Source organism: Perca fluviatilis, chromosome 13 (assembly GCF_010015445.1).
Source record: "Perca fluviatilis chromosome 13, GENO_Pfluv_1.0, whole genome shotgun sequence".
Taxonomy (NCBI): Eukaryota; Metazoa; Chordata; class Actinopteri; order Perciformes; family Percidae; genus Perca; species Perca fluviatilis.
Window position 1 is genome coordinate 5,093,714 of NC_053124.1, and position 17,589 is coordinate 5,111,302.

General features: G+C 43.3%; 1 protein-coding gene across 5 annotated transcripts in view; it reads right to left on the minus strand.

The window, feature by feature from the left end:
* The window catches only part of gabbr1b (gamma-aminobutyric acid (GABA) B receptor, 1b), a 294,834-nt gene that overhangs the window by 89,898 nt on the left and 187,347 nt on the right, over positions 1-17,589 (minus strand). For all 5 annotated transcript variants that reach the window (XM_039820112.1, XM_039820110.1, XM_039820114.1 and 2 more), the window contains 5 exons: positions 10,769-10,903; positions 6,242-6,412; positions 5,400-5,501; positions 4,920-4,985; positions 2,680-2,871 (listed from right to left, as the gene is read on the minus strand). In XM_039820112.1, the coding sequence (XP_039676046.1) occupies positions 2,680-2,871; positions 4,920-4,985; positions 5,400-5,501; positions 6,242-6,412; positions 10,769-10,903 (666 nt within the window). The remainder of the gene's footprint in view (positions 1-2,679; positions 2,872-4,919; positions 4,986-5,399; positions 5,502-6,241; positions 6,413-10,768; positions 10,904-17,589) is intronic.

Genomic DNA, 17,589 nt, shown 5'->3' on the forward strand with positions numbered 1-17,589 from the left:
TCCTGCCCTCGTTCCGCATTTCCGCTTTCTCGCACACCGCTTTCGATGTCCCCTTCCCCGGCTAGTGGCATCGAGCGAAACTGAGGCTGAGATGCTGGTCTCCGTAGCAGGTGAAGCTCGGGTAGTGTGTAGAGTATTCCGTCTGTAATAAAGTTTCTTGCATATGCTCCGATCTGTACCAATGTATCCCGTTGGTACACATGTGCAGTAGTTTGAATGCACATAATAGCAAGGTTAAAAAAATGCAACACTGGGTTCAAGACATTTGGTGCAACCTGTCTCCTAAAAATGACACATATTAAACAAATTTGCAGTGGCAGTAATGAGGAAACGTTGATATTGAAAGCTTTAGTGTGTAACATTTTTATATTAATGAAAATCAACGTCAAGCCATTGCCAAATGAGTTGCTACAAAGCTAATTAAGACTATCAGCTCCACATAACTCTCTCTGTATTTGTCAGTATGGCTATGTTCAGAAGATTGTGTTGTCGAAAATCAAGTTGCTAGTCCATTCATATAAATAGGGGTATGACAAGAAACTCAGCTCACGAGACAAGACACAATATTGGGCTCAGAAGAACATGATGAGACGACATTATAACACTATTTTAAAGAAAACTTCAATGAACTACATTGCTTACTTTGCAAGGTTGGATCAACCTGGCTTGTATTAGTCTGCCTGCAGTGATGATCTGTCTATTGTATCCTGCTGTACCACATATCTGTCCATTGCATTGTAGTTATGGTCGCTGGGTCAGGAATACGGGGGGACAATGAGAGTTGTTGTTCACCCACTTTCAGTTGTCAAGGTACAGAATGGTAACTCTACAGTATTAACCAGCGGCGCAGATCAGGTGTGCCCTGCCAAGTGCGTCGGGACTGTGTGGTTATTTTCACGACCAACTGTTGGAACTGCTCTGAGCAGATCCAATGGTTTTAAACTTCAACAGCGTACCCGCCTTCAAGGAAGTTAAAACTTGTCAATGGAGAGTGGCCAGACTCTCTGTACAAATGAAATGTACGAGAGTCTGGTAGGACCAGGCTAGGTGAATTTGAGGCTGTGGCCATAATGTTGGATCCTTGATCACAAAGGAGAGAGTGTAGATAGTCTTCCACAGAGGACAGTTATTGTCTGGGACTTGGGATCACATATCATGATCCTCATCACAGCCACACATAGGCTACCTGTAGGCTATTATAATTAAAAATGTGGAGCTCCAGGCCAGCCTTAGAAAAAAAATGACGCATTCAGCTGGTGTTTAGGATGGAGACAGCTGCTGTTTTTTGTGGAGCTGTGTGACAACAGATTGGGGGGGATCTGTGGGTATTTTACAGTCTGATGCCAGTTGCGCAAAATGTAACCAGCATATCTGCCATGCGACAGTGACATCATCAGTCGAGTTAGAGATGCAGAGGGAACAGGTAGCTGCTGCCTTCACATGGCTGTAAAGGAAATACCTTACAGTAATGATGGCAGCAGAGAAGGAAAGTGTTGATATTTGCTTGTTTAATAGAACCATTTCCAGCATCTTTTTCTTAAAATGGCCCTAATACGCCGTCGTAGTGGAAGAACCATGCTAAAGATAGATAAGATAAGAAACTAAAGATAATCTTAAGGTAGTAGGCCTACACAGTAGAGTCCGGATCGGGACGAATTTTTCTGTCCGAGGCCGGCCCGTGTCCGACAGAGCCGTGTCCGAACCCGGCCCGAGCCCGACAGGTATTAAGAAATTTGTGTCCGAGCCCGACACAGTTAAAATCTCATTTGTTTTTCCTCATACTAATGACACATGTAGGCTACGTTTGTGGAAAGCTTTTATTAAGCAACTGTAGGAAGGCATTCGGAAATGTCAACAGATGAGCACATCAGCGCACACGGGGCTACAAGCGCACGTTAATCAGCTGTTAACATGTTCAATGGGTTAACCTTTCCTGATCGCTTCGTTTCCGACCGTGATCAGAAAACCAGGAGAGACACACACACACACTGAGCTCTCTTAAAAGGAGCAGCAGCACCATTTACAACAAATGCCTTATCGCGCTAATGTGACCGAGCCCGACCCGACCCCGACCATAATTTCTAAATATCTGTCTGAACCCGGCCCGGCCCGTCAGGTACCGTCGGGACCCGTCGGCCTCGGGTCGGGTATCCATGCCTTACTACACAGCTCTTTCAGTAGCCTGGCTCCGCCTTCAATTTTCATTTTCCTTCAGTATGTGGTCTGGGTTTGCGGTATATTCACAGATCATGTGCTAGTTTGAGTTGTAGTTCCGTAATGGCGGATGAGAAAGATGTGAGCAAAGTTATACGGTCCGTTTTGGCAACACTGCCAAATATCCAGAAGTTAAAGCCCGAGCAAGAACAATCTTTGCTGAGTTTTGTTGGTGGCCATGATGTTGGGGCCCTCCTCCCCACAGGGTTCAGGAAAAGTTTGATTTTCCAACTCGCTCCGTTACTGGTGAAAGAGTTGGATAAGGCGAATGCTAGCAATGCTAAGCCGACGTCACGACCAAATATTAGCGATTGGTTATGGCAGATCCAGAGTGGCTCTGGGCAGATCCAATAGTTTTAAACTTCAACAGAGCACCTTTTTCAGTGCATTCATCATAAATTCCCAGCAGCCTCTGCAGCTGCAGATGACTCTGCTGAGCACCATTGAAGATAAAGCGGGTCTCACCAGGTTGGAGGCCCCTCGCACCGTCTCTGGGTTGAGCATGACAATCTCAGTGGTCACATGGCCCTCCACAGCCTCGCTCATCTGCTCCACAGTGCAGTTAATGGACGGGTCTTTGATCTTAAACCAGTTGTCTGCGTACCAGCCGATGAGGAACCACACATACTTCTTCCCATACAGCTTCTCCTTGTAAACCTGCAGAGGGACACGGACCAATGACGAATCAACACATACTCAAACACTTTTTCTTTATTTTCACTACCATGTATAAATACTTTTTTCAAATGCTAAAAAATTTTATAAAACACCCAACATTCAACGAGAGTAGAGATCCGATCATTTGTTGTACTTGCAAAGCGCGTTGCATGGAATCATCTGTTATTCTTGGGTAATTAAAAATTAGGTAATTAACAAGAAACTCATATTTCTGATATAGAAATTTTGAAAACGGGTCTAATTTGATCCGAAGTCAACACAAGTTAAGTTTTTCCATCTGCCCCGTGCGCCCACTGTATGTAAGGAAGATGTGTCAGCATGGAGTAAGGTCTGGCTACACCACCTAAGTATTGTGGGATAGGGGAGAAACGCTCTGGCTTGTTTGTATTTCTTTAAACCAATCACAACAGTCCTGAAATTAGAATCAGATTAATTTCCAAAGTGAGTTTTCACTTGCATTGAATTTGCCTTGGTGTGTTTGGTGCATACAATAAATACAAGTAAAACATAAATAAAACATGTTTTATAAACAAGTATAAAATAGAAATATTACAATAAAAATATGTAAAATACACTAAGAAAAATAAAACGAAAAGGTTTTGTGCATGGTGTGCAAAAGTATTAATCAGGGGATGTGCAAAAGTTCACAGTATAATACGATTATACCTGACCATTGCACAATATGTGCAATGGTATAATCGTAGTCCAGGATGTGTGTTAATGTATAGCGGCTGTCAGTGGGGCTCCCAGGCCTTGTTGATCAGACCTACTGCAGTTGAGATAAAAAGCGTTGTTGTGGCGGGAGGTTTTTGGTCCTGATGGTACCTGAGGATTCAAGGTGCTGAGTGGCCATAAGTGCAGCTGTCATGATCTTGGTTTTTGTTTTGTTTCCTGTTTGTATTTTGAAGGGTCACTTCTCCTGTCATGTCTTGTTTGACTTCCAGCCTTGTGCGTTTTCCCGCCTTTGTGATTGTCTGCCCCGCCCTGATGTGTTCCACCTGTCCTTCAGCCCTCGTGTCACCTGTCCCTCGTTACTACCCTCGTTACCTTGTGTATTTAGTCTGTGTGCTCCCTTAGTCTGAGATTATTCATCTTCCCAGTGTCGGCTTAATCAGCCTTTTCCCTAGCGAGAGTGTGAGCATCCAGCCCGGTCTCATGGAAGTTCGTGTAAATGTACACGTTATTCTTAATCTATTGATACGTGTTCACGGAGACGTTTTTTACGTGGTGGACAACACGAAATTGTGAACCAATGTATTTCAATGGGAAGCATATAAAGCCGAAAATCCGCGTAGGGAGGTTCGTCGGGGTGGTGGATGGGCCAAACAACACAGGACTTTCACGCCGGAGACCGGGGATCGCGCCCCGCGTGTGGCAGTACCTTTGTCGGTGTGTCCCGCGTGTGACGGTTCCTTTCCCCGTTCTTTTTTTTCCCTAACCCCAACCGTCTCGTTATTGTGGCGTTTCATTTCCCGTGTCCTGCGAGTGGCGGCCCGTGCCGTTGTTTTGGCCGGCGTGTGGCGCCTCATTTCCCCGATCGCGAGTGGCGGCCCGTGCCGTTGTTTTGGCCGGCGTGTGGCGCCTCATTTCCCCGATCGCGAGTGGCGGCCCGTGGCGTTGTTTTGGCCGACCTTTTCGGCCGCCTCCCGGCGTCCTTTCCCCGGGTGCCTCCCGGCTTACAGAGCGACCTTTTCGGCCGCCTCCCGGCGTCCTTTCCCCGAGAAAATAACGTAACAGTTACACGTAAAAAACGAGAAAAACGTCTCCGTGAACACGTATCAATAGATTAAGAATAACGTGTACATTTACACGAACTGCCGTGAGACTGGGTTGGAGCATCAGTGTTTTCGGTGTCCCTGTCGTTTGGGATTTTTTACTTCGTACCTTCGTTAATGTTTGGAGTTTTTGTTTATTTCCTGCCTTGTCTTTGAACTCTGTAAGCCTTTGTTATTTAATGACTGTTCTGCCTCAGTCCTTTGTCTGCTTCATGTCAGCCAAGTCTGTCACAAATGAATTTAACACGTTACCTCACAGAAGACTTTCCTGGCCTCCGTCTCATAGAACAGACCAACAATAATTCTGGCATCCTGGCGCTTGAAAGTGAAAAAGAAAAGTACAAAGTCACACACAGGTTGGAGATATATGAAGAAAAAAAAAAAAGTTAAAGGCCGTGCAGTCTGGATAAGGAACACAGGAGTCAACCATGCTGCCAGCTCCTGCACCACACACAGCAGTAGACGTCCTCCATACTGGATTATATTTATGCTGTTACCATGGTTTCTGGCCAAATTATCTCTCACACTAAAACTAGGTTGCCATGCTACCAGAGTTTGGACTAGTGGGCAGCTACAGAAATGCAGCGTTGTGCTGAATAACTCCACATTCTGGGCAGGCGATGGGGAGAATGCTGCCAAAAATGCAGGAGCTCTCTGTGGTGACCAGGCCTGGCTGATTGGTGCCCAGGTGCTTGCTATATGTCAGAAGAATAGGGGTGGGGGATCTGGCACCTTAAGGTTTTTGACAGCCACAGCAGGGTCGGTGAGGAAGCTCTGACGAACGCTGATTTCAATCCCTGCTTCCTTCACCCTCTCTTCCAGATCATCCAGAGTCTGTCAAACACAGAGAGACAAGCACACAATAATGAGCATGCAGGAGAAGACCGAAAGAGAGAGAGACAGCAACGGAGTGGAGATATAATGGAATGGTAGGTTACGAAAATAAATTTGAAAAACAGTAAACAGCAATTGATGTGGGAGCAAAGTAGCGAGGGGGAAGATGAGTCGGTGGTTTAGAAAGATGATGGTGGGTGCGTGGGTGATGATACCAACAGATAAAACAGCAGGTGGCAAGAGAGAGGCAGAGAGAAACCGATAAAGGGAGAGTAGACGTGATAGAAGATGGGGGAGATAAGGGAGGGGAGAGAAATAAGAAATGAGAAAAGTGAATGTACTTCTGGAACAAAAACCAGAGAGCACAAAGCACCTCAATGATGTTTTGAACCTTAACTCAAGATAACTTGCTAAAATCTGTAAATGCTGAGTGTCTCTCTTACTAGAGCCCAATGCATGCCGCTTCAACAGGCGCAGAAATCTATAGCTTGACAGGCCTGCTGTGCCTGGTTACAGTTGCTAAGCTATGATTGGATAATTGCTGTACAGATGGGTTTAGCGAAAGGTCAGTTCACAGATGAGTTTGAAATATAATTACAGAGATAGAAATAAATGTAGCAGTTTCGGATGTCATAAAAGCTGTGAGAGTATCTTTGAATGACAATGAGTGGTGTGTTGTAATTTAGTACTTTTGTATGACTTTACTACTTTTCAACACTTTAGCTAAATACATGACTCACTGATGTAAAGACTTCGGTTGTTTGCTGAATGGTGGCAATCTTGGTCCATTTCCACTTCTGGAAGAGCTGCACCCGAGTGGGGTTGTGCAGTGTGGCAGACGGATGAGTGCGGAAGAAGGTGGGAAACCGCTGGCGATTAGACAGAGCCGGAGAGCTGGAACCATACGACAACTAAGAAACAGGGAGACACAAACAAGAATGGTGAAGCCAGGGTCCGGGGCCAGAGGAGTTAAATGGCTTCAAATTTGACAATTTTGCTTTCATATTGACACTCGCTGACTTTTGTAGTTTTTTACTGTTTATATTTACTCTTTGTATGAAATTTGTTGTTATTCTTTGTGTACAATAGATTTGAACAGATTTGCATACCATTTTACATGAACAACATTCTGTATTTGTAAATATTCACTTATGTACAACAATACTTATGCTCAGCATTTTTAAATGTACGGAATTGATTATGTAAAAAGAATAGTTTTCATACTGTTAACAGCAGCAGCACTTAACAGTTGTTTTTTTATTTGAATAAAATGTTTCTGAGGGATATTTTATATGAACTCAGTATGCTCATGTATCTGTTGTGCAGTTTCAGTTGCTGACCAACAAATTCATCCACAAGCTGGGACAACATTGTTGAGAAATAAAATCTCTTCAAGATGTCCTACCCTCTTCAGAACATAGGGCTCATCAAATGGTGCAGTGAACATAACTGTGTCATTTGGGCTCCAGATAAACAATATGGCCATCTTCAGACCGGCACAAAACATGCCTAATTGTACCTGCATGTAATGTCCTCGGCTACCTGTTTTCTGAAGTTGTGGTACTCCATCTACTAGCTTGATATTACTGCAGTTATGGTCAATTGATCCAAGAGGGTAGAATGGAGTTTATTTGGGATGGGACATTTTATTTCGAGTAGGACATATGAGTCAATTACCCCATCTGGGCTGGCTGCCAACCATGGCTCTGTGACACTAACAACGATGCTCTGTGTAATACTCACGCCTTGCTCTCAAAGTGCATTACCAGCAACCACCTCATTCTCCTTATCATAATTTGTGGCATAGTTGCCACGAAATGAGGGGTAGAGGTGCTCTGCCATAAACTTATCAAGATTGGTGGATGCTCTAGAAGGAACATTTTTAGCTGAACTTGCAGTTATTCTCAATTTTCTTGCATTGTGCCAGAAATCGGAAGAACTCTGCTCCCTTGTTTCAGATTCTAAAGTAGAAGCCTGTGCACTGCTCATTTGAACATACAACTCATAGAAACTTTTACATGTCTCACATGTGAGATCAGAACCGGCATGGGTTTGAGGGGGCCTTAAAAATCTTGTATCTACTGCAGTATTTGCAAGGCTACAGGGTTGCACTACTGGTTTTACACTGTAACACTTGCCCAATAGACTGTTTTTCAACAGGAAAAGTGGCTTTGTTGGGTCTTTGTCTAAATTTTTTATAAATTCTGCATGTGACATATATTGTGGGGTGTTTGGTAGTGACTGAGCACCTGACACCCTAATGCTAAATTCTTCCCCTGCCCTGTGGTGACTGAAGTTTATGTCCCTCAGTCGTTTTGGCTCAAGGTTCCTGACTGTCCATGTAATTCCACCTGCGCAGCTCATCTGTACATGCAAGCCCTGTCTTCCCGGGAGTAACTGCATTCTCAACCTGTAATGAGCACATTACCGTTACCAGAGTCTGATCCATATCCATTTGCCATGTGTCTCAAATTTTGTCATCACCACATCACTAAACTAAATAAAAAAAACATTAATCGAAAGTCATCTGATCACGTTATTTTTATTAAATCACAGATAAAAACAAAAGGAAATTTTTTTCTTCATACCTTCCAAAGGAAAGCTGCTTCATGACTGCTCGATCTCCCAAATCAGCAATACATGAACATCCGACAGTCTCTATCACCCCCGACTGGTGCAGCATAACCCAAGCAATAAGCTTAGGCTGGTTAGCACTTTGACTTCTGTCCAACTCTGCTTTCAAAAAGACATAGTCTCCGTGCTTCAGTAAAAAAATGCGCCCAACTTTATTACTATAGAAGTAATTGAAAGCCTTGGTGCTTTTGTAATTGCGCATCTCCTCACGATCTACACCCTCCAAAAACTAATTAATGATATCAATATCGCTAACTCCTGGCCATAGCTTCATGTCATTCACCCAACCTGTCAATTTTGAGGGATGTGGCACTCTGATACGGTCGCCTTCACGATCTTTTGAGGTTTCATCGGCGGTGTTTAGCCACCGACTACTTCCCATCTTGACCAAATAATTATCTACTACTTTAATAACTTTAAAAACTATCAGCGTAGCCTTTACGCTAGTACTAGCATATGTAAACAAACACTTAAACCCAAAGTAGAAAAGCGTTTAGTCAGTTGAACGCACTATGAATCATGGGAAATAGAACGGGCGAAGAATAAGGTGAATAGGGTCAGTCTGCCACTTTAAAAAAAAAAACAATGCCAGTGCTGGTTCCATGGTATCAGAATTTTGAATAGTCATCATGGAAACATTAATTGGTCATGTGACAAGAGCTGGGAAGATTGGCAGAACAGACAGCCCAGTGACAGGACTCTGATCCAATAGAAATCACAACTGTCTGAATTAACAGCACTCTAGCCCAATGGATTGGAGGAGGGGGGTCTGCTAGCCCAGCCCCTGCCTCTACGGAGCTTTGTAGCCTCTTTAAGCTCATCTTTTTGAGTTCTGCCCACAAATTTAAAGTGTGGTTCCAAAATACATATTTATATGAAAAGACACTGTGGATACCTTTTAGGTAGGTTTGTTCATCTAAATAAGAACATTTGAAATTATAAAATAAAAGAAATTGATCTTGCTAAGTGACTAAACTACCAACGTCAAAGTTGTGTAATGTCATATTGTATTAATTCATAGGCTAGGAACCCAAGATGGTAAAGATTACGACTACGAAGAAACTGTGTCAGACGCAGTTTTTTTTCTTGCATGTCTCACGCACCAGATCCACTCTCATTAATCATTAATCAATAACCGTTAACTGTCTGCGAAGAGACGAGAATGGACCCATAATTAGTTTATAATATCTTAATGTTTGGTTCAATATGAATTCAATTCAGTTGTATTTATAGTATCAAATCACAACAGGAGTTGTTTCAGGACACTTTATAGATAGAGTAGGTCTAGACCACACTCTATAATTTACAAAGACCCAACAAGTCCCCCATGAGCAAGCATTTGGTGCGACAGCAGCAAGGAAAAACTTTCTTTTAACAGGCAAAAACCATGGACAGACCCTTGCTCTAGTTGGGCAGAGAGAGAGAGAGAACACAGCAAATGCAGATCACAATTTTCCTGCAGATCGCCTGCAGTTTAAGGTAGGTTATTATGAAGTGGACAATGACAAAGAAATATGGGTCAGTTGCGCTTTCTCACATAAAAATAGCAGTGCATATAAAAAAATGAAGGGATATGTCTGAAACATTTTTTAATGTGAGTGCACTTTACTAGCGTTCCCCAAAGAGCAGAATGACAATAATGCTGTACTTTGGGCTTAGCTCAGAGATGTTGGTTTGTCAGGACTATGACCTCTAGATCCATGATTTCCCTGATGTGTAACTGATCTGTCTGTTGGATGCAAGTATTTTTATAGATAGAGGCAACTGTAAGATGGCTCAATGTCTAAATCCCTACCTAATGGTTATGTAGGAAATAATAGATTTGGGACTTTGTATCATCTTATGTTAGACTGGGGTAAACTGTAAATTTTCTATCCTGCTTCTGTTACAAATCTGCGGGGACCAATCACAACCAGGCTTATCCACCATGGTGGCCACCAAAGCGCAGCAACCCGTTGATGCTGCTGTCGCTGCTACGTCACCCAGATCGTTGGTCTGATTGGTTGAAGGACTATCCAATTGCGTACAAAGTCATTTGAACTATGCCCGTCGATCACGCCTCTTGTGCAGTAGAAAATACAGAGCAGACTCCCCAGACTAATGTTCAATCTTAAAAGATTGAGCTTGGTCTGGTGATAGCCAGACTAATCTTATGTAGCTTAGGTGGAGCAAGTGTGTCCTTCATTTAATATAGTATGTGGCGTTTTCATTTGCGGGGTTCAAATGTTCCCCCGAAACAAGTTCCTTCCTGAGACTATTTAGCAGAGCGACCATCACTGCGTCCAGAGCTCAGCGCCCGGAGCTCAGCACCGCCCAAGACAATTGTGATTGGTTTAAAGATATGCAAACTATCCCATAATGTATAAGTGGTGTAGCTAGACCTTACTCCAGAGTGCTGTGGTGATAGGGCTGGAAATGCAAGACTATAATTACTCTAACCTGCATGTCTTTGGACTACGGAAGGAAGAAAACTCATACTGACACAGGGAGAACATGCAAACTCCACACAGAAAGGCCCAGGCTGCCAGCAGGGTCCAACCCTAAGCCGAGATCCATGCTGCCAAAAATGTAGATTCATTTTGATTGTGTGTGTTGTTTTGAAGATCTACAAACAGAAAGGAGAAAGTTCTTACCACTATGAGGTTCCACATGCGAGCAGCCTCGGCCACCAGCGTGGACACAGAGCTGCAGCCGGGCATCAGCACCACTTTAATGGGCTCCGTGTACAGAAGGTCATAGAGCAGCTTTGTGGCCTCACCTGGATCGCACTGTGGACACAGACACAGACAACAGGACAGTCAGCAGAAGAAACACGCTGTGCCCAGCTTCCTACAGAGGTAATCAGGGGTTAAAGTGGGCCGGAACGATCCGGATCCCTAGCAACGTGGTAACATGCTGCAGATCCGGTGTTTTTAGCTGAGCTGGACCAGAGAGTTTTCAGTTAAAACAGATCAGTGATGCTGTTCTGCCGTCATTGTTCTCCATGAAGTAAGCTGGAAGTAAATGTAGCCTCGGTGTTTTTTTATGTGGACTGACTGTGTCAGACTCTGTTTAAAAATAGCCTTTGCAACGTGGTAACTTAGGAGGCAATTTGGCCTTGAGTGCTCTGATTAATTGGGCATGCAAATATCACACCAGTCATAATTTAGTTTTAATGACCTGGTTGTTTTGGAAGAAGGAAATAACGAGAGTTACAGGTGTTCATGTAAACCAATTGCTGTTGAGAAGATGGGTTATTTCGATTTGTCCTAACCAATCAGCAGTGAGGGATGTATCCATCACATCACTAATTTTCACAACAATCACAGATATATACCCCTGAGGGGGACAGCTTCAGTTTTGTGCTGTAGCTTGTTGGGACAGAGTAGGCAAAGGCCTTAAAACAACCAGGGTTTTTCCTGGCTCAGAATGAGTCTTTGGGGGGACACATATGAAGGGGGTGGGGGGTCTGGGGGTCGTTTATAAGACTTTATTTCCTGCATTCTGATACATTTTTAGGCACAAATTTATGGTGAAAATGTCTTTATTTATGTCAAGAAAAACACTTAATTCTGTAACTTTTCCCCAAGGAGCACATTTTGCTCCTAAGTTGAAAAATGTGTGAGTGACTTACATGAGTAGGCTAACTGCTATTACTGTTGTAGCTAATTTGTACAACAAACACACTAGTGTTTACCATCTATTATGATATCTAATGTGCTGTATTGTTTTGTTGTAAATGCAGTTCTCTTTTACCAGAGATGAGCTCATGAACATCAGGGAAACACCACTTTTCTTGCATCTTCCATGGAATTATTGGACATTCTAGTCAAAGGTATTTAAATTACACAACAATGAGCACCAACCCATCGAGACAGAGCATCTCAGACAGGGTGAATACAGGTGCAGCAGCCAACTTTATGAGAAAAATAAAGTGTTTTTTGAACATTAAAGCACGTAAACATGTTCATATAGAAACACAAAGTACAAGTATGAAACTGAAAACAGTATATAATAGGTCTTCTTTAGGTGACATGCATTGCTGTGTGTCTATTTTGATACAAACACCGGGGGTCACCAAAGCCAGAAATTTTCAAATTCTATACATAGTGGGTTTTTAAGGACCTGCAGACACACTCTGTTAGGCATTTAAAATAGATTGGACTACGCACTTTTGGTAATACAACAATGATGTTCTGTTAGATGTGTTTTTATGTTATGTAGGTACCGTTCTGTTTGAGACATTGATTAGATGGGCGATTAGGGGCGGCTGTGGCTCAGGTGTAGAGTGGTCACCTACCAATCGGAAGGTTGGTGGTTAGATCCCTGATCCCTGCAGTCCCATGTCGAAGTGTCCTTAGGCAAGACACTGAACCCCGAATTTCTCCCGATACTGCGCCATCGGTGTGTGAACGTTTATCTGATGAGCAGGTGGCACCTTGTATGGCAGCCTTGGCCACCAGTGTATGAATGTGTGTGCATGGTGAATGGTTCCTGTAATATGTTAAAGCATTTTGAGTAGTCGTTAAGACTAGAAAAGTGCTATATAAATACAATCTGAACACAGGATGGGAGAAGATATAGCTCACCAGAGCTCACTAAATGAAGTGATTAAAAACAATGTGTATTGTAAAATACACAGTTCCTTATACACCCTTATACAAGTGTATATAGCCACAGACAGAGCCGAGGCATCGGCAGCAGCAGCCAGGGAGGCAAGCCGAGGCACGTTCCAAGGTCACCTCAACCTGCGTCCTGAGACAGCATGTTTCTGTGTAATACTGGGGAAAACATTTACACACACAACAACATTGTTCCTTGCTTTCCATTTATAGCCCAAAGTCAATCAAAAATCAAAAAGCTATTTAAATGATAGTGGTGAAGGTGTGGTGGCCGTTAATCGTTTACCGGTCATGTTTGGTCGACTGTTGCAAATTTGATTGTGTTTTTTGTCATTAACATTTGTCATTGTGTTACTTTACTTATATTACTCCACACAGACTACTCTCAAAGCAAAATAGAAAATAAGTTTACAAATATACAGTTAAAACATGTTTAAAGGAGACCTATTATATACATTTTCAGGTTTATACTTGTGTTTTGTGTTTGTACAAGAACATGTTAAGTGCTTTAATGCTCAAAACCACTTTATCTTTCTCATACTGCCCATGGCTGCATCACCTGTATTCACCCTCTGTATGAGACGCTCTCCTTAGAGCTGTCTCTTTAAGCCCCTCACAAAAAAGCCCAGTCTGCTCTGATGGGTCAGCGTTTCCGTATCTCCGGAGTCTCCTCGATCTCTGCATCTGTGCTCTAATGTCGCTGCCTCTGTTCAGTTTGACCAAGGGCGTAGGTTTAGTTTTAACATTGGGGGGGGGGGGACACATTATAACCGTGGGGGTCATCCCCCGGAAAAAGTTGAGCATCAAACACTTAATTTCCTGGATTCTAAGAAACAAATCCGTAAAATAACAAAAGAAGTTCTGGCAGCTCGTTACCCGGACTTTGCCCCATAATGAAAAAACTGAAATTGTGTGTAACTACAGTTAAAATACAGAACATTTTCTTTTAGGCCTGTTATATAAAATTCTCTCATACAAAGCTCCTATAAGTAAACTTCTGAAAACGTTGACAAAAACTTCCAAAATGTCAGAAAAGCAACAAAAAGGTTGAAAAAAGCGACAATAACATCAGGAAAAAACTACTATAATGCCAAAAAAAATGACCAAAACCAAACATATTTTTTGAGGGAGACAAATCTACCTCTTCTAAATATTGCAGGGGACATATCCCCTACTTCCCCCCCGAAATCTACGCCTCTGAGTCTGACTGCAACTGAGTATATAGCAGGACTTTGTACCATGGAGTTTCACCAATAAAGGCTTTAGAACCAAATATTACACAACTGGAGAGGAATTAACATCTGCAACCAAGATTACAGCTTTCCCTAACGTTAGATGTATACACAGTAGCGTGGCTGTCTGGAGAAGATGAAAATTGCTTTTGAAAATTATTCTCCCAAGTCGTGGTAATCAGGGAAAACAAAAATAAACACTGTAACCAATACCAATAAATAAAATGGCAGCTATGATTATGGGATTAAATGTAAATCAATACAATGTTTGTATTAGGAAGCAAAGCATTCAAGTAAGGCCTAGCTTGTCTCTCCTCTTTCATTAAATAAATCAACAGTTCTAGAAAAGTCCATACGCTAAACAAATTAATGGAACGTTTACTTCCAAAAATATGGACACCTAAAACTCCTTCCATTGATGGCCTTTTCCCCAGTTGGAGAAACAATCAACCAATCAGAGCTTTGTAGGCATGTTTAAGAATGGTGGCATCATCTTCCTTCATAGCGAGCAAGCTAGCTACATCCATCATGAGAAAATGGCTACAAGTGAGGATGACAAAGCTGTTCAGGTTGCTACAGTGGTGGGGGGGGGGCAGGCTGAGGCAGACTTTGGGCTAGCAAAAGAATGTGTAAAGTCAGCCCCTAGTCTTGTGGATGCTCAATGAGACAGAAACAGACCCAGGAAATGCAACATATTTGTCAGCGACATTAGTGCCCATTGCTTGTTTGGAGAAAGAAAATACTCCCACACAACAAGACATGGTTATTTTGGGCAGCTGTTTTAGGTGTATCACTTTTACACAGGGATTATTGTTGCTGCAGCAGTAGAGAAATGATTCCGTAGAAGAAACAACAAAAAGCAAATATAGTGCTGTAGTGGGAATGGCCACCCTCTGGCTTCACCATTGCCTCTCTGCTGGTCTATTTCTCTATTTATGTCCTTAAAGACTTAAATGGGGATACCAGCTGGGACTGCAGCTGAACAGAGGAGCCCAACCTGCACCTACACACACACACACACACACACACACACACACACACACACACACACACACACACACACACACACACACACACACACACACACACACACACACATCAGTATGCACTGAGAGGTAGCTAAACCCCAAGGTTAAATTAAAATACATTTTTAATTTTAACAAAATCCATATCCTCTCCCTGTTTGCTTGGAATTGTTTAATTATTTGGCCAAAATGTAATTATCAAAAAAAGTGTTTCCATAGAGCAGGAATGTTTGGTTCCACCTGAGGATGTCTGGACTATAATTTGATTGGTACAGGTCCTGCTGTGAAAATACTGTGAAATGTCAGCACTGATAATATGGCAATGTTATGCACAGGGGATTGCTGTGGTGCTACACCAGAATGAATGCAGTGGCCATGCAGCAAACTTTATTAACTCCTGTAAATCAGGTGATGTTTGCTGCAATCATGTTATCTGACAACAGGGCAACTCGTGGTTTTAGTAGTCTACTAGTCAAGTAGGTTGTGTCTTGTATCGACGTTCGAGATATACAGTATGAGGTTTATGTCAGCAGCGCACCACAGAAGTTGACAGTTAGGCTACATTTACACTGCTACGTTTTGGTTTTTAAGTGGAGTTTTGAGCCAAAAGCAATCGCCGTGTACACAAGTGTTTTTATCTCCAGTAGAAAAATTTATCTCTGTTTAAACTGACACGCCCAAATCTCATATCTCATCAACATTCTGGTATACTGGGCATAAACGTTAAACCGTTGCTGGTAGTTGCCATGGTAACGTAAGTAGCTTAGTCTCGCGCTTTGTCAACATTGAACGCGTCATTGTATGCGGACTGTTCACGGAGCATATGTGTATCTGGAAAGAGAACCGAGAATGCAAATCAGCAATGTGAGCTGCTCTGAGGATGAACTGGTTTTGGGCTGAGATTAAGGTTATTCTGTGCAGGAACTACATGATGGCTGGTGAGTGAGAACGACCTTTGTTTAGGATATCTACGACTGCTGTGTTATCAGAGTGTACGAGTATAGCTTTCCTGGGCCATTTGTGTCCCCAAAGTATGGCAGCTATGATTATGGGATATAGCTTGTGCAAAACAGATGACGGGGAAGAGGACCCTGAGTCCAGGGATTTGAACTCCGAGGGCCAAGCAGAAGCAAACCATCTCCCTCCGCCTAAACCTATGGAAGGAGCTGCGTCTTTACAAACTTCAGTTTCCGGTTGCATGACGACGTCATCATAGAAAAAAGCGATGCCGTTCCAAGAAGACAGGAAATGTTTCCACCGGTGCATCTCCATTTTACAAGCATCGTCCAGGACTACTCTGTCATGGAAGAGGGGACCGCTGCGGCTTTAACCAGAAGGTTAGAAAGGAATGGTCTGGCCTGAGGGATTATGTGTATGGCATAATTGAGATTGCCGAGGAGGGCTAGTAGCTGGCGCTTGGTGCATCTGTCTGCCAAATGATAGACTGAGAGAAGCAGCGTGATACGCTGAATCTTCTCTGATGGCAGGGATGCTTGAAGGAAATCAAATCCAAGGTGATGCCTAAGAACTCGATTAAAGTGCCAGGCCCACAGGTTTTCTCTTCAGAAATAGGGACACAATTTCTGCGAAAGCTTTTGTACGGAGCCCGAAGAGGATGATCGTGGAGTGACTACGAGAAAATCGTTGAGAAGATGGAGTATGTGAGGGAGTTTATGATTGTTTGTCAGGATCCAGCACAGCGCTTCAGAGAGAGCGAGTCAAAGATCTTGGGACTGCTCTTGCAGCCAACAGTAAGGGACACGGAAAAATAATGCGCTCCTTTCCAGCAAACTCCGAAGAAACGCCAGAAGTCTGGACGGATGGGCAAGGATTTGAATGTGCTGGTGATGTCTGCTCAGTGGCCTGCCAAGCAGATGAGGGTGATGGCATTCATATTGCATGGAGAAATCTGGACCGGGACAATGTTTAAGGGGGGGCTTGTCAAAAGGGCCTATCATGAAACCTTCCTTTCGTGAAGCAAGGGAACGTTTATCAGTAACAGATCTGAGATGTGATGTAATGAAGGTGTGTGTGTGTGTGTGTGTGTGTGTGTGTGTGTGTGTGTGTGTGTACGGTGGAGCGCTGACTGTGCATGCTGTGGCAGGGTGGGAGGGGGCTCTACATAACTCGCAGGAGAGAGATGTACGAGCTGCAAAGATGCAGCAGTACAACTCAGAGTCAAGGACCCCCAGTATGTTCCCTGAATACGACCAGCTGCCTGGGTTGAAAAATGTACGTGGTAGCTCTAAAACCCTGTCCCTCCGGAAACGTAGGGCCATATTTAGCACAATAGAGAGGTAATCTTCTAGCTCAGACCTCCAAGCAGGAAAGGCGAGTAGGAATTCAGCTGAAGTCAAGTTCTTGGATCTATGAGGTGAGGGATGACGGAGCTGCACAGAAGGTGATCTCAAATTCCCAGAGTTGGCTAGTGTTGACGATTGATGGCTGAATGAGCTGGGCTAAATCTATGTAATTACCAGAGACAATCTGCTGGCATAAGCGGGGGAGACCGGAGAAGGGCAATAAAGTGATGAGGATGGCTGGGTGGAGGTGCCGCTTTGGATAGAGTGTAGTTAGTGACATTCGGCGAAAACAC